Genomic DNA, 23,486 nt, shown 5'->3' with positions numbered 1-23,486 from the left:
TAATAGTTATCGTTTTATTGTCATCACATCATACACTATTAGTGAAAATCATAAACACAGATGATCAAACAGAGACACTATGTATTCCAGCTTTAATCCTCCACATTATATCATCAATAGGAGCTTTTGATGCTTACGTACATGAAACAGTTTATCAGTTTCCACTTCAACAGACTAATCAGCAGGGCAGCATTAACATGACCCAGTGAGTCACACTTTTCATAAAACACAATCATCAAAACTGGGTGCATAATTCAAACATACTGTGAAGTAAGGCAGTCAGTTCAGTGTCAGTTAGTGACTTTAGAGCAAAAAAGAAATGATGAAAACATAGGAGAAAGTTCATTTGGCCCATCACGTTTGCTCATTCCTGAGGCAATGTGTCATATAATCAGTCAAGGACTCTGAAATAAAGAAAGGCTTGCATTTATATAGCACTTTTCACAACCTCAGGAGGACCCAAAGCACTTTACAGCCAATTACGTTTTTTTGTTAATTTTTTTTTATTTAAGTCTAGGAACAACAGCAGCCAAACTGTGCATAACAAGGTCCCACAAATAGTGCTAGGAGAATTTTTTATGTTCACCAGAGGGGGCAGATGGGGATTCGGTTTAAGTGTCTCATCCAACGGATTCACACCTTTAACTCCAGCCAGACAATTATCTTAGAACTAATCCAAGCCCAATTTCTAGGTTAACTAAATTGAGGTAGTGGAGAGGGGATGGGGAGAAGAGAAACCACTCCGCAATAAAAAGTAATTCCTCGGTATTTACTCTCTCTCTCATAACAAAGAACCAAACAAAAAACTCTTCATCCACATTCACTACACACACACACACACACACAAATACAAATACACCAACCTTCGAAGTTTAAGAATTGCCATGATGCTGTGCTGCATTCAACGAGCCACACTAAGCACAGCAAAATATTGTGGGAACTGGAGTTCTCACACACACTTTATCCAATAGCTTAATTAACAAATGATGCTGATCAGGTCCACAAATTAACAGTAATAGCTTACATTGTCCATTTGGTCTGATAGAAACTGGAAAAACATTTGTGACTCTAACAGATATTAGCAGCTTTTCGTTATCAACTTGGAAGAAATGTGCATCAGCACGGAATTTTGAAAACAAAACAGATATGAAGAAAAACTAATATATTCCTCAATGACCAGCTACTTCGGATGCCTTGGATGTTAATGATACAATTTCTCTTCCTCTGCACAAGAGGCTGGGTAACTCTGATAAGTCAGCGCTAAAAGTAAATGCAAAAAGAGTTATACCTGGACACATCAAAACAAATGTTTAATTCCACATGGTTACAATTATTGTTATGCTTGATATACTTCAAAATTTATAGAAGTCACATTGAGCATTCGTCCCAATATTGAGTACTACTGCTGTTTTCACAGAGTTGATACCCAAATTGGTAACCTGCAGTAGACTCTGGATTTTTTGATAAAGAGGCAACCAAAATGTTTCCAGCTGATTTGATAAGAACATATGAGCATGTGTAGGCCCTTCAGCCTGCACCTAGATTCTACAAACCAGGAATTAGCCATCACTAACGCAGCAGTTGTCCTTCTCAAATACAAAATGCTGGAAATACACAACAGGTGTGTCAGCATCTGTAAAGAGAAAAGACGGGTTATGGTTGTGTACACACTTGATTCGTGTTTCTTCTCTTTTCTTTCTTCATAACTTTCTTTATACAAGGCACAAAACTACTGGGAGTCTGTGTTGGGGTGCCATTGGTACAGTGTAGCACAAAGCAGCATTGTTTGGTTTTAGCTCTCAGCATCAGAAAAAAACAAATAATTTGTCAAATTTTCAGTCAGCTCCCGCAGCATTGATATGATCAGTGCTTGCTAAGCCAACTTTGTCAGCCTTTAATTTATCCTTCCTTTCTCTCTTTCCCCACCAAAGTCAAGCACTTAACAGAATCTGGACGAGTTGTTGGATTCTCTCCCTCTCCTGGTGGATGTAGATTTGAGTATCCCAAAGCATGTTGACTAAAATAGCGTCGTTAACCTCATCCAACATCACGTCGGTCTTCAGCTGTGAATTGAGCCTGGAAAGAAATTACAGCATCTAATCAGGTTCATTCATAAAACTTATTCATTCAGCTTCCTAACACGGTTAGACTCAGTAATGCCTCCCAGCCGGTTTGCTCTGCAACAAAGGTGTCAGCGCGCGCCGCAGTAAGAGCTCACACTATCAAACCCCATTGATGGATGAGGAAGCGGCACTGAGAATAAGCCAGTCCTGTGAAACAGTCCAGCTCCAGCAGTATGACAAACATTGCAGCAAATACAGAACATAGTCTCCAGAAGCGTGAGTCACCAAGTCTAGGAGATGTGCATTAAAGTCAGAGTTTCAGTCGGCAAGCATTTGATAATGATGTCCTACTTCACAACTATAGCAACTACCAAATTTCCATCCAAAGTCTGGATGAATGCAGTATAATGGACATCTACAGTGCCTAAAAAGAAAACATTGACATTTTTAAGACCAGTGTCCAAGCTTTGTGTCTTCGTGGGCAGTTTAAGTGCGTACTATGAAGCCTCTGGGCCACATAAAAAGTTTACAATCGATGGTACCATTAAATTGCATAATTGTCAACCTGCGAATGCTAACAGATCTTGGTTTCTCATTGGAGATTTATATACTAATGAAGCAACTGCAGTAAAAAAAAAAGCCATTTCCAACCCTCACGGCCCACAAAATTCAAATAGGACAAACCAGTGCGTAAAAGATTTGCCTGCACTTCACTGGCAATATTGCCAGGACTGTAAATGGCACCAATTACATTTGTTGATCATTCAGTGTGAATGAGCATCATCGTAGAACAATGCTGGGTACAGTGGCAGTTATGTCTAGACTGCTGTTAGCAAGATCTAAAATAGTTAACGGTTGCGTGTACTGGATAACATACCTGTCTCACATCTAGTACATGGTCGTAACACTCCAGACATTGCGTTTTTATACATATGCAAAACAATCTTAAAAGAAAGCCAGCATGCCAGAAAGCCAATGCTGGGATGTAGCAAATTATTTACAAATCGGTGATCTCAAGAATTTACAAGCATCTACAATTACCTGGATTTGCCTATTTAGACCACTTCCTGCATGCAGAACTTGAGCAGTCGTCTTAAAACGACAGGCCAGGTAAAACACTGCCCCAGTTTAGCAGATAAACATCATAACCAGACTACAAACTACTCATGAGTAATACTTGGAGGATCTGTGGGTGCACCCGCAACCGAGGGATGGCAACGGTTCAAGAAGGCAGCTCAACACCACCTTCTCACGGGCAATTAGGAATGTGCAACAAATGCTGGCCTTGCCAGCACTGCCCACAACCCATGAAAGAATAAACAAAAATCTTCCAAAAGTAACAATATAGGAGATATGCTATAGTTAATAGAAAGCAATAATCAAATCTCGGGGGTTACAAATGATTTCCAATAAAACTCCGAGATTAGAGTGCACCTTGGTACTTGCATCATTATCTGTAAAATAGATTAATCTTTGCAAAGGGGTCCAGGTGACAGTGGGCCCCTACTGCCCATATAGAATCCTCTGCTTGATGAATTAAATGCAGTGCATACCTGAAATATGGAATGTCCACCATTTCACACCAGGCTCTGGCTCGATCTACTGCTCGACCGTCAGAATCAGTGCACTAACAAACAGAAGGTAGTCACCCCATTACTACGGTTACTCATGTAGTAGTTTCTCTCCTCACATAGCCAAAAGACATTTTGTTCTTTCACTGCCACGTGCCTTGCATTGGAAGGGCAACCTGCTCCCAGACTGGCACCATTTCCACCGAGTAATCAACTTAGACGATTTAGCAGTGTGGGTTGGGGGAACGACTGCACTACACTAAGTTAATTTTGAAAACAAGTATTAAAAACCCTCGGTAAACAAAGAAAATAATTACACCAGCACCCCATTCTAAATGGTTCTTGGGTACTCAAAAAGACCTGGTTTGGTTTATTTCGATCTTAAATCCATACGCCCTGTGTCAATCATTAGTAAGGCCTACACTAGTTATAAAAGCCAGTGATGCCTCAAGTTGCTCCATTTTAACTGAGAAACCAAAGTAAAAGTTGCAGGGATTGAAACAAGCAGGAAAGAAGATAAATGTAAGCTGAGTAATTAGGTGATGCCAAGCTTGGGTTTCAAAAGCTTTGTAAGCTGCTGGAGTTCGAAAAACTAAGAAAGGCAAGGCGTACCAGCTCGGAGATCCTGGAAAAGATGAGTTTGTGTCGCAGATGCTGTGACAAGGCCTGCTGGCATAACTGGTAGGAACAGCAGAGCAAAGTTCAGATGAACATGAAGCGTAGCAGTAAAGATCATGAGGTAACCAATCATTGAGTACATTGTTAAGCTTGTGTGCTGTACAATCATAAGTTTTAAGCTTATCTGGATTGTAGTAAAAGGTGGATCTAATTTGAATTTGAGTTAATGGGAAAGATGGCAATAAAATGGTATAAAAGATGGTATAAAATGAACAAACCTAATGAGTCCTTAAATATCCCACTTTAAGGAATAGTAAATTTGTGCAAAGGAAGGAGCAAAAGCACGCTTCCTATGCATTATACTTACACAGTCAACCACCATCTTGCCCAGCTCTCTGGCACCAAAGACTGTCTTGGCTAGTTCCCAGGGATTGGAGGGACGAAAGACATCAACAGAACTCACAGGTACCTGTGGTGGCTTTCCTGTTCCAAGAGAAACAACAATGCCGAGCTTCTTCACCTGACTCTCTCTACCCTGTAAATTGAACAGAGTGTAAATAAAAAGGACAAACTGATACCTTGACAGACTAAAACTGCAATCACAAACTGTTCCCTAATTTTTGTTACGCACCTTGTAACATGAGGGTGTAGTCACAAACCTTTTTCAGACCATGGTTCTGTACAACTCAACAAAGAGAGAGTGAAGTTCTCCACTGATTTCAAGAATTCCATTCTCCAATTTCAAATAGGCTACTTGTCATGTTGGATAGTGGAGAGCAAGCATCAATTAACTTTTTGACTGCAGTCATCACAGTTGAGTTCAATCTGGTTCAGTTTTGTTCTCATCCGACCTCAACTTATGCTCACTTCCACAAGGATACCGATCAAGAATCCTGCAGATTTTCCCCCTTGTTTACTCCCCTTCCTAGCCTGGGTCAACTATAGCAACCTTAGCAACACGTCAACAATTGAGATCAGGAAGATAAGCACAAATCATCGGAAAGGCGAAGAGAATACATAAAGCAATCTTTTAAATGCTGAATACTTCCCTTCTGAGTTTATTAGATCATCACCAGCTATATGATGTTACTACGAGCAACGTGGAACCTCCAATGGTCACTCAACCAGCATCACAAAAAAAGACACAGACTAATTGTTCACAATCATTGTTAAGAGTGCAAATCTCTAGGCAAGAAGTCTTTTGTCTGATGCAGAAATATGACTAAAAGGATCAGAAAATGTGGACTGGAATTCCTTTGGGATGGGATTACTTTTCCATCTGAAATAACCAAGTGCCTAACAAGGCAGCGACTGGATCTTTCATGAACAATTTTCATCCCAGTCCTTGAGGCAGCAAAAGCAGCAGTCAGAAACTAAACTAGCTTCCCGGATTTGGGTTGGTCAGCATTAGAATTAAGAGGTTTATTAAATAAAAGTAACGCTTACCTTTCTCTTCAGATTCTGATTGTATTCATGAATTTCAGTCAAGGCGTCCAGTGTTGGATTATTCGCAAGCAGCCCCCCATCCAGAAAGCGGCCCATAGGTCGGAAGTAGGTAGGGGCCGCACCACTGCATCGAGCAGCTCGCCATACTAGCTGGTCTGTTTGAAGGAAGGGCGCAATTTAAACATACACATGACACGCTATTCCCTAACTGGCTGTTAATATGTTTTTTTTTACAAATTTGCCCCAACTTTTGCCCACCAGGTGTGGTTACTCACTGATCAAAGACTATCATGCAGTGTTCATGGATTTCCGTCTGTTAATACCAGTACGGTATCACTTTTAAAAGGGATTGTTTTCAGTTCAACTGGAACTTCCAAAGCTCATCCTTCACTGAAGGTGTCGCCAAGAAATTCATTATCCTCGTTCATGGCAATCACTCTTTCAATTGCCCACAAGATCCATCCAAGTATAACCCAATGGTAAATGGGTAAACAGTTATCCCTAGACAAGCTACATTCCATTCAGTACACTCACAGGGTTGAGCTTTAGTTCACAGGAAGCAGGGGCCTGTCCATGGAACTTGCCTTTTACAAGGAGTATGAATTAAAAGTTCAAATTGCACTGTCCCACTTTCTGATGCAGTTGATGATTTAAGGCAGAAAAAAAAAGTTGTAATAAATTAAACAGTATTACAAAGTATGGATCAGCTGTTCTGAGAAAGCTTGGATTCCAGTGTTCCTTTTCATACAGGCAAGGCTCAAAGTCACTAACAATCCACACATCCAAATGAGTAACAGAAAGCAGCCACGCTGGATAGAGACATTGACTAATACTCCAGCATATTGTGCATTCCTCAGCAAAAACCTAAGGAAATTCCATTTCCATAACAGCACACATTCTTAGTCTTTCATCTGAGAGAGATCGTGCATTTAAAAAAAAAACATATGTACACAATGATTTTCTTGAAAAAGCATTTTGTAGCACTATGTAGATGTGGTACATAAATACAAGCTTGTGTTATAAGATATATTTTATTTTTAGGAACGTACCAGTTGATCATCTGTGACATTGTGCATGAAGATTCAGGAGCAAGGGCATTTTTCAGGTCAAACGCAGTTAGATGATGTGGAGATTACTAATCCAAGATGAGGTGGGGGGGGGCGGCGGGGAAGAGAGAAAGAAGCAAATAGGAGGTAAAGAGAGAAGGAGGAGAGGAAGGAAAGAGGGGAGCAAAAGATGGATGGAAAGAACAGAAGAGAGGAAAGAGTAGAGGGGTGACCGGAAAAGAGGGAGAGAAGAGATGGAACGGAAGGAAGCTGCTCTTTTTTTGAAACTAATTCTTTTCCTTAATTTTTTTTCCCTCTTACATGGTTCTCGAGGTGCTTTGTATTATTTTTGATTTAGGTGGCTCGGTCACATAACATTATGCTTACAGCTCTACCTGTCGTGCCATACCGTTAAAATGTTGCAACCAATCAACTTTTTAATATCTCACAGATGGTACAGCAAGTGACGAACTATCATGGCAGAGTTATATTTTAGGGAACTAGCTTTTGCTGGTTTGCAGTTAGGGAAAAAACCGGAATAGCAGATAATATAATTGGCAAATTTTAAAGAAACTTAAAATATAGCCCAGCAGAAAGGGGAAAATAGATATTTAAAACACCTGACAAAGGACAAAGAAAAATAACTGACTAATTAGCAGATGAAGACTTGATGTGCATGATAGACACAAGAAATTTCATTAGAGAATTATGAAAAGATGCTGCAAGCATGAAACCCAATCCTTTGAAACCTTATATTTTTGCAACATCTATTCAATTTTTAAGCAATATTATCACTTTCTAAATTAGAAGCAGTGATATTCTTAAAAGTAAATGACAGGATTACTGTGCTATTCTGTTCCAAAATGACAATCACAGCGATGTCAGGAGTACAGCAGGTCAAACATGTCTTTTAAACTACCTTTTTTAAAAATACATTGTGCAGGCAAGATTTAGATAAGAAGTAATTGATGATTTTTGCTTTCATTATGTTGTTGCTTCATGTTTTGATGTATAATGCTATTTTGTGTAGTTTAATGCTGTGCATATCTACAACTTAGAAAGAAACACACAAATATAAATTAAAATCTCACTCAGGGTTATTTGGGGGGTATGGTAGTATAGTGGTTATGTCACTGGATCAGCAGTTCAGAGGTCTGGATCCAGAGAATATGAGTTCAAATCCCACCATAGCAGCTGAGGAATTCAAACTCAATTAATTAAATAAAATCTGGAATAAAAAGTTAGTGTCAGTAATGGTGACAATGAAAGTACCGGATTGTCATAAAAATCGATCTAGTTCACTAATGTCCTTTAGGGAAGGAAATCTGCTTTCCTTACCCAGTCTATAAGTGAATCCTGACCCACAGAACCGTGATTGACTCTGAAATGGCCTAGAAAGCCACTCAGTTGTATTCGAGGCAGCAGCTCACCAGCACCTTCTCAAAAACAATTAGGGATGGGCATCAAATACTGGTCTGGTCACTGCCACCCACATTCTATGAATTAAATTAAAAATAAAAACTTTGGAAGATTTGATCTCCACACATCACAACAATACAAGTTTTTAAATGCGCATCTTGTGGGTCGGGCACTGACAGGCATTCTGTTTACCTCTAGGCTGGGTGACAGCCTGGAACTCCGCTGTCTGCATGTAGGGTGAATCATATCGCGACTCCGGTGGGTTGTAGTTGCGGAACAGATGAAGTTCTCCAGGATGCCGATCGGCAAGAGTTCCAGTCACCATGACTCTGTGGATGGCGGTGGTGGGGGGGGAATATGAGAGGGGTGGGGGACAAAAAGTAAACTTTCAGCGTGCTTCAACTTTCCCAAATTTGAAATTACAAATAACAAAACTTTAATGACATTTTTTTTTCACATCGAGGTAAAGTGCTTTCAATGCAAAATGATTCCCCCATACAGTGGTTAATACGAAAAAAGCTTAAATTTACTTAGCGCCTTTCACAACCTCAGGACATCCCAAAATGCCTTACAACCAATGGGGTGGTTTAGAAGCATGGTCATTGTTGTAATGTAGAAAACGCAGTAACCAATTTGACCACAGCAAGACCCCACAAACAGCCAAGTGATGATGACCAGATAATCTGTTTTTTAAACAATGCTAGTTGAGGGATAAATATTGGCTGGGACATGGGGAGAACTTCATCAAAATAATGCCTTGGGATCATTTATTTTCACCAAATGTGGCCCCGGTTTAACATCTCATCTGAAAGACGGCACCTCCAATAGTTCAGCACTCCCTCAGTACTCCACTGGAGTGTCAGCCTAAATTTAGTGCTCTGGAGTAAGACTTGAACCGTCAAGAGTGCTACCCACTGAGCCACGGCTGACACCCATGTTTATGTGAGCTGGGCTTTAAAGAAGTGGGCCTTTTCATTTGAGTTGCCCCTACCTGCCCACCACTGTGTTAGCAATGATATTAAACACCTTGTTAGATAAACTATCTGAAAAGCATGATGTACACCTGTTAGTTCACTTTTATTCTGAAAATTGAAGAGTGAATTTAATATAATATTTTATATGACATTAGGGATTGGCTGCAAGCTGAGGTTAGATATGTAAAATGGACAGTATTTTGTGTAGCTAAGCAACTGAGCAAAACAGATGGGAAAATGCAGAAATAACAAGCTTTCATCGCCATTCTAAAATCGAACATTATTAACTCACTTTGGTTTGGTGACATCAGTCATTTTGGTATTTTCCCCAAATTCCTTCTTCAAAAACTCCTCAAGTGGAGCTGATGAGAAAGGTCTGGATCCTTTAAATACTTCATCTTTCATCCGGAAATAAAGACAACGCAGGTATTGCATGGATTTGCCTAAGAGGAAGAGGAAAGGAATATGCCTCAAGCAAAGCATGCCTCACGGAAACTGGGACAACCCACATTAAAGTCCACACAGATATGTTCTGCCAGTGGGAAACATTAACAACTCCACAGATACTGACTGACCTGTTGAGTGCCTTCCAGCATTTTTTGTTCATGGAACCTTAGCAAGGTACTAGGGAGTAATTAGTGATCATGGAACCACAGTGAGGTATTGAAGAACAATTCATGGCTGTGGAACCAATGCCCATGTATTCATTGTGAGGTAGAGAGGAGTAATTCATGCCTGTTGAGCCATACTACTGCAAAGAGTCAACACCCTCAGCAAAGGAGCTGTGGGGGAAAAAAAAATGGCAAAACAAAAGCAAAGGATTCCTTCCACCCAAAAATCTATTATTTTCATGATTTCTCCCCTTCAGTCAGATTAAGTTATTGCCCACAGCTCATTGTCGGCTCATATAATGTGAGGTGAAAGCATTCATTTCTTGCAAAAATTAGTTTTGAGTTACCTTACAGTTTTGAGTATTGGGACATGGGAAAATATTCAAATTAAGCAATGACTAATTTAAACAATATTTGTTCATAATTGTTTATCCTCTTCGCCTGATAGCAGAGATGCACAATGCGGCAGTAGTGCTTCTCTCCTGACTAGCTAATCTGCGTGCGCGAGTCTAGTCAGTGAACATTTACAATGGGGAACATCACAGCCCGATTCTGTCCACACGATATTTCCAACAAGGATCACTGGACAGTGAGCAGCAGAAGGAATCCTGGCCAGTTTTCCTCAACTAAGGACATTGGGCCAACAGTAGAACAACTAGCAGTGCCTTAGCTGAGGTTAACTAATTTAACGGAGCTGGAAAATCTTCCTAAAATAAAAGCAAAATACTGCAGATGCTGGAAATCTGAAATAAAAACAAGAAATGCTGGAAATACTCAGCAGGTCTGGCAGCATCTGTGGAGAGAGAAGCAGAGTTCACGTTTCAGGTCAGTGACCCTCTTCAGAACTGGCAAATATTAGAAATGTGAAAGGTTTTAAGCAAGTAAAGCAGGGGTGGTGCAAGAAATAACAAAAGGAGAAGGTGGAGATAGGACAAGGTCACAGAGAATAACTGACCAGAAGGTCATGGAGCAAAGGCAAACAATATATTAATGGTGTGTTGAAATGCAAAGCATTAGAACAGAACAGACTGAAAACTGAACAGCCGCAAGTACAAACATGAAAAAAAAACAAGTAAGCAAACTGAACAAACCAAGATAAAATAAAACATCCAAAAAAAATAGAAAAAAAGAAAAAATAACTAAAAATAAAACTAAAATGGGGGGCCCCGTCATGCTCTGAAATTATTGAACTCAATATTCAGTCCGGCAGGCTGTAGTGTGCCTAATCAGTAAATGAGATGCTGTTCCTCGAACTTGCGTTGGTGTTCACTGGAACACTGTAGCAATCCCAGGACAGAGATGTGAGCATGAGAGCAGGGGGGAGTGTTGAAATGGCAAGCAACCCGAAGCTTGGGGTCCATGCTTTCGGACTGAGCGGAGGCGTTCCGCAGTCACCCAGTCTGCGTTTGGGTCTCCCCAATGTAGAGGAGACCACACTGTGAGCAGCGAATACAGTATACTACATTGAAAGAAGTACAAGTAGATCGCTGCTTCACCTGAAAGGAGTGTTTAAGGCCTGGGATAGTGAGGAGAGAGGAGGTAAATGGGCAGGTATTACACCTCCTGCGATTGCAGGGGAAGGTGCCGTGGGAAGGGGACGAGGTGGTGGGGGTAATGGAGGAGTGGACCAGGGTGTCGCGGAGGGAACAATCCCTTCGGAATGCTGACAGGGGAAGGGAGGGGAAGATGCGTTTGGTAGTGGCATCCCGCTGGAGGTGGCAGAAATGGTGGAGGACGATCCTTGGGATATGGAGGCTGATGGGGTGGAATGTGAGGACAAAGGGAACCCTGTTGTGGTTCTGGGAGGGAGGGGAAGGGGTGAGGGTAGAGTTGCGGGAAATGGGCCGGACACGGTTGAGGGCTCTGTCAACCACAGTGGGGGGAATCCTCAGTTGAGGAAAAAGGAAAACATATCAGAAGCACTGTCATGGAAGGTAGCATCATCAGAGCAGATGTGTCGGCGACGGAGAAACTGAGAGAATGGAATTGGAAAATCTTCCTGTTCTATGCCCAGATCAGCCAACTTAGCACAGATCACAGATCAAAGCAGGAACACCCTGTTCTGTGCTGAAATTATCTAAAGTAGTGTAGACCTGGAATTAAGCCGAGACCAGTTGGTTGCCCGTGGCCAAAGATACTGTGCATTTTTCCCACTCAACCATCAGGAAGCCAGGATCTGTTTTTAACATAATTACCCATCAACTGGAAAACATATTTTTGTTAAATAAAAGAAATTTTGAAAAAATTGAATTAAGCTCATCAGGAATACACAATATACACCTTTATGACAGTGTCAGTGACTTTCTCTCTGATTAGCTTTAGAAGGTCTTTCTTTTTTGTTCGGAAAAGAAGGAACCAAGATTCAAATGGAGGCAATTTAAAACATGGTTTGAATTTTCTCAACGGGGAGGACACATTAAATGACGCAACTTCTGAAAACTATGTAAAGCTTTTTTTTTCCAGCGTACCCACTTTGATATGGAATGCATACTTCCTGTGGAGGGACAAGTACAGCCACGCACTGATAAGCTAATACAGATGTCAGTAATTGAACCGTTTTTGCTGCTTCTATAGTCTGCCAGGAATTATATTCATACCATGACTCAGCAGGTATAACTATGTTATGAAAAGGTACCAAGATGAAGATAAGGTCTTCCCCAATGAATTGGAGGGCCACAAAAGAAATAAAGAGGTAAAAACTATACGTTGTTGCTCCCGCTTTTACAGGTACACACCTGTTTTAGGTCCCCTCACAGAAATTGAGCAATGAGAAGGACAAGAGTCAGGCAAAAAAAATTTAACAATGCCGGAGATCCAATTTCAGGCTGGCCTCACGCCTCCTGGTTGAGGTGTGAGCTGCCTCAGCAGCGCTAAGTTTGGGCCCAAAAATGGGTCCGGATGAATTGCTACCCCAAAATACTATGCAAGGAAACGTGTCACTGACTGGAGCCTCCCAGCAACTAGTTATAGTGTGACACTGCCAATTACTCTCTTGGCCGCAGCTAGTGTATGGCCTGAGAGAGCGTGCGAAGAATAACATCACACTTTATATTTCACTGAAGGGGACAGCGACTACCAGAATAACCACCTAAGCCCAGATGAGTACTATGTGACGGAAATCACATCTGCCAAATGGAAATATATTAATTTTGTCACATAGAACACTATTTGAACCTTTTTTAGTGGACATTGAATAAAACTTGTTTAAAAGGTCCACAGAGTTGAACAGCTAAAAACATGGTTGCACATTTGCATTCTGAGAGACAATGGGAATGCTGCCAGATCCAATTAGTGAGATGGGTTTAGTCAATAGTGATGGTCAAAAAACATTGATAGCCATTGAATTTCTAAGAGACAAACCTCCACCACCACCCACGCCCCCCACACGCCCCGCCCGCGAGTGTCTGGAAGACTCTGAAGTCCAGCAACCCTCTGAGAAGTTTCTATTTCAAACAAAGAGATGGTCGCATGACTTACCTGCTGGCCAAACTGGGGACTATTAGAATTGTGCCACACAGAAAGGTAACAGACTGCAATTTGAAGACCAAAGAGAAGGAAGCTCTCTTTCAAGCAAAGTCTCAGGAGCCCACTGTAGCAACTTAAGCCTCAAGACAGAGCACCTCTTCAGCTTTCTGGTACCAGAGAAGCAAGTTGGAAATTGTCCACTTGGCCCCAGTGAGAACTCCAAGACTTCAACTTTTATCAAGGACATTTCCACCCAGTAACTGAATTCCCTCTATTACGAACTCTACTTCAACCCCTCCCCCCAATTCTTTATTCCCCTCTGTATCTACTTGTGTGAGTGTTTCTCTTATGTGCATGGTAGCATTGCGTATTTTAGTAATTTTAACCAAGTTAGAGTGATGAGGCTAATAAACTTACATCTTTCTTAAATCTAAGAAAATTTGTCTGATTGGTTCATTTGCACTTACAATTAGAGTGCAGTGAGCAAAGGATTCACTGAGGGGGTAAGCTAAAAACACTTTTAAAGGATAAACCCTATTACGGCCAAACCAGGAAAAGGGCAAGAAGGAAGCCTGAGACCCCCTTCCTCAGCCAGTCGTAACAACTAGATTTTTGAAAATATATAATCTAATTTACTAAGCTACTTTTTTTTTTAAAAAGTGTCACTGAAAAAATTCACGTCTATTCCTAAGTCACGCTAAGCATAGAGTCACATGGCATTCATATGAAAAACTATATCTTTTAAGAAACACACTCTGATAAAACTTTGCCCAGCCCAATTACCCCTCATGCATAATTGATGTTTCCCCCCCCCACACCCCCCAGTACATGGGTCCAAATCCTAGTTCAAACTTGCCCACTTCGCAGAATACTTACCATGTACGATGGCAAGGGCCAGGATTCCACCAGTGCTGGTTCCCGATACCCAATCGAAGAGCTCCCGGATGGGCTTGCCAGCAGTCTGCTCGATGGCAATAAGCAGCTGAATTAGGACAAGGCCTCGAATTCCTCCCCCATCTAGGGACAGCAACCGATCATATCTGATAACGAAGACAATGTGATTGAATGCTCTTTTTATATATTTCAATCCCTCCAAAAATGGAGTTTGATTGCATTCAAGAACCTTGGAGTGCATCTATTCAATTCATTTTCTCACCTCCTGTGCATATATCCATCACTGTCTACAGCATCCAGCCCTTTCGATAGGGATCCAAGCACAGTGGCAATCCCTAGGATATCATCAAATCCTGAAAACAGAAGGCACTTTGATTGGTTACAGGGCAAACATCCACACCACCATCAGGTTTTACAACAGGCTTTATTATTTGATAAGGCAGTATGTTAGTGTAGCAGACTGTTACTGGATTAGTAATTGAGGCTCAGACTAACAAATTAGAGATCACGAGTTCAAATCCCACCATGGCAATGTCAGAATTTGAATTCAATTTACAACTCGGGAAGCAAAAAGCTAGCATCAGTGACCATGAGCTGTTGGATTGTCGTGAAAACCTAACTGGTTCACTAATGTCCTTTAGGGAACGGGGCCTGCCCTATATGTGATTCCAAACCCACCAACACAGTTGACTCGAACTCACCCACTGAAATGGCCAAGCACGTCACTCAGTTGTAATAAACCACTACCACCAGTTCAAGAAGGAAGCCCACCACCATTTTCTCAAGCAGAGGTGGGAAATAAATGGCAGCCTTGCCATGCATCCATACCCAGAGAATGATTTTTTTAAAACCACCTACTGGCTATCTAATGGTGCCCAACAGATAATTTAAAATAAAAGATACAAAGGTCGTGACCACCTACTATCAACACTCACTGGAAAAAAACTCACAGGAGTTACTCTAAGATACTGCCATAGAATTCATTAAGGTCCTAGCTTCAACCCCCAGTCTGCATTGAATTTACTAATTTCACAAGGGAGAGTTACTAAGTGTGGTACAGTTGGTTTTTTTCACTCCTAGATTGAGGAAGGGGTTGGGGAGCAGGGGGAACTATAATTGGCCAACCAGCTCGGTTTCGTGCTCTTAATTGCTATCCAGCAACAGGTGCTTAGAGAATCAAGGCTGCTAAATCAAATAGCTGTGTGACACTTGTAGCTTAGCTCACATAAGCTCAGTTGGGCAAGATATTGAGAGAAGTTAGTTTGCGAAGCCACATCCCAGCACAAGCTAGTATCTTCATTCGAGAGTTTAGAAGAATGAGAGCTGATATCATTGAAACATACAAGATTCTAAGAAGGCTTGAAAAAGTAGATGCCAAGAAGCTATTTTGCCTAGCTGGAGAGTCTAGAACTAGGAGGCATAATCTCAGCATAAGCAGACGACCATTTTGGACTGAGATGAGGAACAATCTCTTCACTCAGAGGGTTGAGAGTCTTTGGAATAGTTTACCGCAGAGGGCTCTGCATTCTCAGTTGTTGAGCATATTCAAGGAGATCGATAGATTTTTGAACTCTAAAGGAAATTGAGGGATAAGAGATCTGGCAGGACAGTGACATTTAAGTTGAGGATCAACCATGATCTTACTAAATGGAGGAGCAAGCTCAAGGGGCTGTATGATCTACTCCTGCTCTATTTCTTTTGTTCTTCAGAAGAGAAGGTCAAAACAGAATCGGTCTACAGTAGCTCGTCAGTCAGGAAAACACATACAAACTGTATTCACATCCAGCATTTTGAGAAAGATGTTTTCAAAATGACGACTCTGGGTTTATGGGCCAGTAAACAAAAATTATCAGCTCTGTTCAATTTGTGTAAGAATTTAACAACAAACACAACAAAGATGATGATCTCATCTTTCTATAGTTCTTTGCAGTCACTTCTCTGCAGATATTAATGTGAGGTTCACCAATCATATGTAATCAATTTTACAAAGTAAAACTTCAAAGTGATTCAACAATAAATAAAAAGCAGGAACAGGAGTAAGGAAATATGAAGAAAGAGGAAAGACAAATCTCGCAGAGTAGCTTGGCCTGTAATTTTTTTTGCTGAATGTTTCTTTTAGAAGAAGCAAGATTCCCTTTGCATCCCCCGCCCCCTCCACATAGCAGGGCAGAAATCCAGAATACAGAAGCGATGGTGTAGCAAAAGGGAGCCAATGGCTGAGGTTACCTAATCCATTGTTGGTTTTCACTGGGAGTGGTCTTGCAGTGTGGCTGGGTGATGATGCGGGGGAGTCAGGAGAAGGCGGGTAACAGCGTTCAGCCCCTATACTATACAGTAGGCTCAGCATCACCTTCCGGTTATTGCCTTTGAAGGCATCAAACAGTTAGTACCAGGACATAAACAGGCAAGGCACAAGCTTAATTCTGAACCAAAAAGAAACACATTTACTACATCAAGCTTAACTGTTAAAGGCTATTTATTATTAATGCACATTTTAAACAGCATCAAAAATTGCCAAGTTTCAAACCAAATTGCTACATTTGAGATCGCCGTTTTTGGCTCTTTTTCAAGGGCGAGACTTCCACTTTATGAAATTTGTTCCCCTTTATCTCCTTTTATCAGGGGTGTGCAAGAATAGAGAGAGGAGGAAGCATTTATGTGAGTGAGTCAAGTTTGTCAACTTTGGCTTCTTCTTTTAATGCCCAGTTAATTTCTTTAATATTTTAGCTATTTTTCACTCTGGCATGAGAATCTAATCATGTAAATTCAGAGTCTATGCTGCACTGCATATTTGCACAACACTGCAGAGAATAATTTTCTTTCTGTAGCTCCTCTCCCCAGCCTCTCCCAAACTGAATATCTTTAATGCATAGTTCTAAAATCCATTCATTAGTAGGCAGCAATGCCAAAACCATATTGTTGGTCGAGTTGCTTCCAGGTCATTAGTGGCCAAAATGCTGAACGGGCACCCCGCTCCAAGGCTATTTCTGATAGCATCCTTATAGAAACCATTAGAAACTGCACAGGATCAGCCCAGGGAAAATTCTACCTCTCTAACAATGGAAAAATGCCTGGCTTCCACACACAAACCAGACCCTTTATTACTGCATTTCTAAAATTGAGCGCTGCCCACATTGTTGGGGGGTAGGGAACAAGCTATGTCCCACTACTCCAAGATGAAGTGCACTTGTACTCCAAGCATGGGGTCATAACTGGAGTAAATCTGTTAATATGGTTAACAATGTGAGAGGGTAAGTGCTCTCCCTATTTTTAATCACCATCCCCCAGCCTGTTTATTTCCATTCAGGAACCCCCTCGAAGCTATACTACCTAGTCTTAATTTTGAGAATAACAATCAAGGTTTCAGTCCAGTTCACCAGTACTGCTTTACTATATGCATGAGGCCTGGCGTTCTCCGGTATCGAAAATTACAGATCCACAAATCTTCAGATAACACTGGATTTTCCATACATGCACAATAGATTGAAAATCTTACATCTTCATGCATTTTTCCTAAAAACGCCTCGTCACATTTTGTCACACTGGTGTTAACCTGTTAACCTTTTGTTCCATTATAAATTGCTCTGTCTACATTTATAATGGTTACTGTTGATATAATCTTGTCACTGCCTCCTAACAATGGCGGCGCTGATGTCACTGCCTACAATCGGAATCTAACCAGGTCAGCCCTGTATGTTTTTGAAACGTTAATGCATTCGAACTTGCGGACTCAAGACATTCTGAATATCTGGGATGCTTCTACAATCCTGCATTTCCAGGAGCGAGCTACATTCACAGGTGGGATAGTCAGGGCTTAGTCTCACTCCCTGCAAGTGCCACTTCCTCATAGAGGACACAGAATCACACCTACCTTCTCTGAAGGTAATTGGACTCTACAATAAGCTAAAAGTCCACTATTGACTTCTACTATCAAATAAACAAGAAGTGATTAATAGATAAATGTCTGATATAAAAAAGTTGTTCTACTGGAAGTGAAGGTGGTGTGGGCTGCTGCTTGGGATGGGGATCCCTTATCAGTACACAGCTGGTGAGGTGGCATGCGTCCCCAAGGGTGTCAAACCTACCTTTTTCCAAATTCTTGGGCCAAGGCAACTTTCTCTCTGCCAGATTTCCATGCTTCTCTCCCCCTTGCTACAACCATTTATACATCCTCTGGACCCATCTTTCGTTTCTTTACTCTACCCATTATCACTCCCTTTTGCCTTGCACCATCTTTCCTTTTATCAATTAATCACTTCTGTCCTTTATCCTACTGCAGACCCTTGTTCTTTTCATGCTCTGTGCATGTTTAAAAGCTGTTAATCTCAAACATCTTCCAGTTCTGATGAAAGGTTATCAGCATGAAACATTAGCTCTATTTCCCTCCACAAATGCTGCCTGATCTGATAAGTGTTTCCAGCATTTTCTGTTTTTATTTCAGTCTTCCAGAATCTGCAGTACTTTGCTTTCATTAAGGCGTTTGCTCTTCGAAATCCCAGATAGTACATGAGCTGTTGATTTTCCCAGGGCAGTTTAGTTCTCTGTGCTAACTCTTTCCACTTTGAGACAATGAGAAGGGGTGACTGGACTTTTGCTACTTCGGATTTCAAAGACTTTCAAAAACTATTGGAATAAACTTCCAAAGATTCAGCACACATTTTCAAAAGAGGTAATGAAGCAAGTCTTGTACTACTAGTTTCTAGGTCTACAATTCCACCTCAGTGTAACTACTTTATCTGTACCTTGCTCCCACTCTGACCTTTCTATCCTCAAGCTCAACGCAAGCTCAAGGAACATCACCTGAATTTCCAACTGGGCACTTTATAGCCTTTTGGACTCAACACTGAGTTCAAAATTTTAGATCATCACTGCTACTCCTATTTCATTTTGTGTCCCTTTACTCGTTTGGTTTTCTCTCTCGTTTACTTTGCATTTGGACAACTGCTATCCTGCCATTCACACCTCCTCTAGACACATCTTTTGTTTTGTTACTTGTTCCATTACCACTCCCTTTGGTCTTGCAATATGAAACCTTTTGTTATTTAATCTCTCCTGCCCTCCACCCTATCAAAGACCTTCCCCTTTTGTTCTTCTTCTTCCCAGTCCCCTCCCTGTCCCTTTCACTTACTCAAAATCTATCACACTTCTCTCAGTTCTGATGTAAGGTCACAGATCTACAACATTAACTGTTTCTCTCTCCACAGATGCTGCCTGACCTGCTGAGTATTTATAGCATTTTCTATTTTTGTTTCAGATTTCCAGCATCCTCAGTATTTTGCTTTTGTGGAGTCATTTTGACTATTAGTTTCAGCCGGAACAATATTAACTGTGCTAATTATCACCTTGCTAAGTGAACAGGAGAACATACTGGGCAACCCACATAATTTAACAGAATATGCTAGGGTAGACAGGAATGTTAGAGCTGTAGTAAACTGTCCCTTTCATTTCACATGCAACATTGTAATTCAATGATAGACTTGGAAACTGTGGATTCCCGTGAACCAGAGTTAAAAGTGTTGGAAGAAAGCCTAATTCTAACAGTTATCTAAAGCAAGATGATCTTCTTTCTTATATTTGGTATTTGTAAATAAGTTCTCGGACAGCACTTTGAAAGCCAAGAGCGTTCAATGATATAAGCAGGTCACCAGCTGAATCCAAGGTATCATAATATCTTGTGCAACATGCTCTGGTGATAGTTCACTTATTCAGTAGGACACTATCAAGCACCTGCTATGACACTATATATCATGCATTACTCACAACTCCAATTTCCAGACCGCAGACACACACAACTCTTGCCATTATAGATTCTTCATTTTTTGTGCATCTACTACCTAAGAAAACTTTTACAACATTTTATTAAATCATAAAGGCATACACTATGACAAGGCCATAAAACAGCATCCATGCGGAAACACATGCATACTCATTTGGTTTATTTACAGCACCAACATGCAACGACACATAAGGTTGAGATGCAAATCCAAAGGGCCACTCCATCATTCTTGATCTCAGCTACACTGTTATTGGAGAAGCATCAAGCAGAAGCCACGTTGCTCCCCAAAGGAAGATGGAAACTTGGTCATATACTGCTGTTCCTTCATCATTGTGAGAGTCAATATCTTGGCATTCTCTACTTAACACCATAAGAGAACACCATCAGCAGAAGGACTGTGATGATTCAAGGAGAAGGACCCCACCAATATCTCCTCAGGGCAACTAGGGATGGGCAATAAATGTTCCAGCACTGCACACATTCCAAAAATAAATAAAAGGTCAATGACCAATTTTTGGCCACTCTTGCCTGCCTCCTACCAGAGAGGCATTAGTGCAAGTCTAGGAGCAAGACGCACATCTACTCTTCCTGTTGCAGTCAAACCTGACCATGCAGTAACTGGTCTCCGGGTTAAGAATAATTTTCACAACTTTCCAATTCTCCCAGCAAACACTGGCTAGTCAATCTGTTCAGTGGATGGGGGGTTGGGGGAGGAGAGGATATGTATAGGGATGGTGTGGAAAAGAGAGGTGGGGGGCCCAACAATTCTTGTTTCAGTTCCCAAATGTGGAAACTGTCAAGGTGGCAAGGCTAGAAAAAAATGTTTACTTAAAAGTGAACTATGGAGATCTTTGGACAGAACCCACAGGATAAAGCATTATAGGGGTTCATTGTGAAGCAATTCCATTCAAACTCCATAGTCAGTTGTTTTTGGTAGATCTAGATGTTCAGGGAGGGCTGCATCAATTTCTTTAAACCCCTGAATTATTGGTTAATAACCAAGCCCTTTACATTCAGTGGTCACATCTTTCCTTTCCGAGCATTCCCCAGCTAAGTCTCGACAGTTTATGGATTTCCCCACCTTTACTGTGCCGAGCAGAAATTAAACCAGGCGTCTCGCCGAAATCGTTGGGGGATTTCACATCGGCACCAAACACGATCAAAGCCTTGATGAGATCCAGGTTATCAAGCTGCAATGTTAGAAAGTAATTTTACTGAGTTTTAATAAAAATAACGTCTCAAGAGTTTAACTTTACATATTTCAATCTGGATTATTTAAAAGGAATCCTGCATAAGCTTTGATTCAGTGCCTCTTGACAAGGCCACTTAAAAAAAAAACACTCAAATTAACCATACTCTTGGACATGAACACTCAGCTTTGTAGGTGCATGCACTGCCCAGTGCGAAATTTAGCTACATAGACTGGGGTGCTCACAACTTTGCCGTATGGTCTATGCCAAGTTTGCTAATTTCAGCTGAAGTGGAAGCTGGAATGCTACAAACAGCTACAGCTCAGCTCAATGCCGTTGGGCTAGGAAGGAGGTGGAAAAGAAAATGACCCGATGAGTTCAAATGGGGAGGGGAGACGACACACTGGGCAACAACAACATTTAATGTCCACTATAGTTAAATAGCCTGCCGTTACTCGCTATTTAACCTCACACATGAATAACAAGCACTGGAGGGATGCCAGTGTCTGTCCAGCAGTTCCCCAGTATGAGTAAGTGACTTTATGAGAATCGGGGAGATAAATGTTAACAATTATTTTCTGTTTCTTTGCAGAACGCCCATTACCACAGTCTCCTTCCTCTCCAGCTGAAACAACAGGACAGTTTGTCTTCCCATACCAGCAATTAATGCTGTCCTGAGATCAGTTGGCAGGAAATGGGGTTTAAGCATCGCAAAGTTGGTGGAGGCTAGTTTTGCCCTCCCAATGTTTTTTCAGTTATCCAGATTATCAGTTACACAAAAACCCATGATCACGCTTAATACTGTCCGACCCAAGTTACTGAGAAATCCATACATACAGACATTAATCGGTCTACCTAACATTCTGTTTCAGTCGGGACATATCCCACTCAACTAGCTGAGAGAGATTAGGCATAGGGTAGCATGCGCTAAGATCTATGGGCTCGATGTGTGCTCAGAGTATCTCTGGAGTTAAACCAGTTAAGTCCACAGAGCATTAGTAGGCTTCGCGCTTTGTCTAGTCAGAAACATCTGATCAGTCAGAGCACAGGTTTGCAGTTTATGGAACCAAAGGGAAAGAATTCAAGTGACAGGTCAACCTTTCCAGTTCCCATTAATGAGCTAGGCTTGCTGCTGATGTGCCTTTAAATGTAGAAAAATACCCAAGGAGTCTTCTAGAGTATAGTGGGAGAGTTGGAGAGATAGTCATACAGATAGGTTCTGAGAAATCATTTAAAGGGAGGGACAGAGGAAGAGGGTGCAGAGGATCAGGATGGGGAGTTTCAGAGGGTAGAGCCCAAGGCAACTGAAAGATATGTAATTGATGGTGGAATAAAGAACTACGATACACAAGAGGCCAGAATTACATGTACAAAGAGCTCAGAAGGAACACAAGGATGTAAGAGGTTACAGAGGTAAGTGAGATAAGGCATGGAGAGGGATTTGTAATTTAAGGCATTCTGCCTGCACAGGACATACTACCAGCTTTTCCAAGCTCCATACAGACTGGTCTGTATAGCCCTGAAACTGAAGGATCTTTCTCTAGAATGTTAAAAAGTACTGACCTTCATGGCAAGATGAAGAGGTGTATTCCCACATTCTCCTTTTGCATTTGTATTTGCTCCATGTACTAACAGAGCCATAGCACATTCAAAACGCCCACGCTTCACCATGATGTGCAGTGGTGTCTCTCCAGTTTTACTCAGGTAATTCAAGGCACATCCATGGTTAATCAGCAGTTGGATCATCTGAAATTATTCAAACAACACAGCACTATAATTCCATAACAAAAGAACATGCATTTACATAGAGTCTTTCATTACCTCAGGATGTTACAAAGTGCTTTACAGTCAATGAAGTATTTATGAATTTTGTCAATGCTGTAAGGAAACGAGGTAGTCAATTCACCAACAGCCAGGTCCACAACAGCAATGAGATAATTGAGCAGACAATCTGTTCTGGTAACATTAATTGAAGGATTAGCATTGGTCAGGACAACAGAAGTACTCTCCTGTGCTTCCTCAATTAGTGCCATGGGACCCAAGAGGACAGGCAGGGCCTCCTATAACATCCCATGTAAAAGACAGCACCTCTAACAGTGCAGCACTCCCTCAGTACTGCAAAGAAGTGTCAGTTGACATCATGTCCTCAAATTTCTGGAGTGGGACTTGAACTTCCTTCAAACTCACAGGCAAGATTGCTGCAACTGAGGTTAAGCTGACACCTTTCACTTTGATTAGGCTTATATATGTGATGAATATTTTATCATTTTTAATTCCAAGAACAAATCAGCTCTCAAAATCTATCTATGAGTGACTAATTAAATCAAGCTGGGCCTGATCAGATCCAAGAAAGTCCAACATGGAAAGAAGATTCAACGCAGTCTGCTCAGATGCTAAATTGGCTTTTGGTCCT

At 41.2% G+C, this 23,486-nt stretch overlaps 1 protein-coding gene across 6 annotated transcripts in view; it reads right to left on the bottom strand.

Moving 5' to 3' along the window:
* pla2g6 (phospholipase A2, group VI (cytosolic, calcium-independent)) overlaps positions 1–23,486 on the bottom strand; it is a 55,501-nt gene continuing 32,015 nt past the window's right edge. For 5 of the 6 annotated variants that reach the window (XM_068019564.1, XM_068019567.1, XM_068019565.1 and 2 more), the window contains 11 exons: positions 22,637–22,819; positions 20,965–21,073; positions 16,334–16,471; positions 14,370–14,460; positions 14,090–14,253; positions 9,430–9,580; positions 8,356–8,492; positions 5,699–5,853; positions 4,620–4,787; positions 3,617–3,690; positions 1–2,076 (listed from right to left, as the gene is read on the bottom strand). In XM_068019564.1, coding sequence (XP_067875665.1) covers positions 1,932–2,076; positions 3,617–3,690; positions 4,620–4,787; positions 5,699–5,853; positions 8,356–8,492; positions 9,430–9,580; positions 14,090–14,253; positions 14,370–14,460; positions 16,334–16,471; positions 20,965–21,073; positions 22,637–22,819 — 1,515 coding nt within the window. In that variant the 3' untranslated portion in view covers positions 1–1,931. The remainder of the gene's footprint in view (positions 2,077–3,616; positions 3,691–4,619; positions 4,788–5,698; positions 5,854–8,355; positions 8,493–9,429; positions 9,581–14,089; positions 14,254–14,369; positions 14,461–16,333; positions 16,472–20,964; positions 21,074–22,636; positions 22,820–23,486) is intronic. The other variant, XM_068019566.1, reaches the window with a different exon arrangement.

The sequence above is a fragment of the Heterodontus francisci genome, chromosome 41, assembly GCF_036365525.1.
Source record: "Heterodontus francisci isolate sHetFra1 chromosome 41, sHetFra1.hap1, whole genome shotgun sequence".
NCBI lineage: Eukaryota > Metazoa > Chordata > Chondrichthyes > Heterodontiformes > Heterodontidae > Heterodontus > Heterodontus francisci.
Note: the sequence above shows the minus strand (reverse complement) of the source record. Positions and strands in the feature narration are given on the sequence as shown.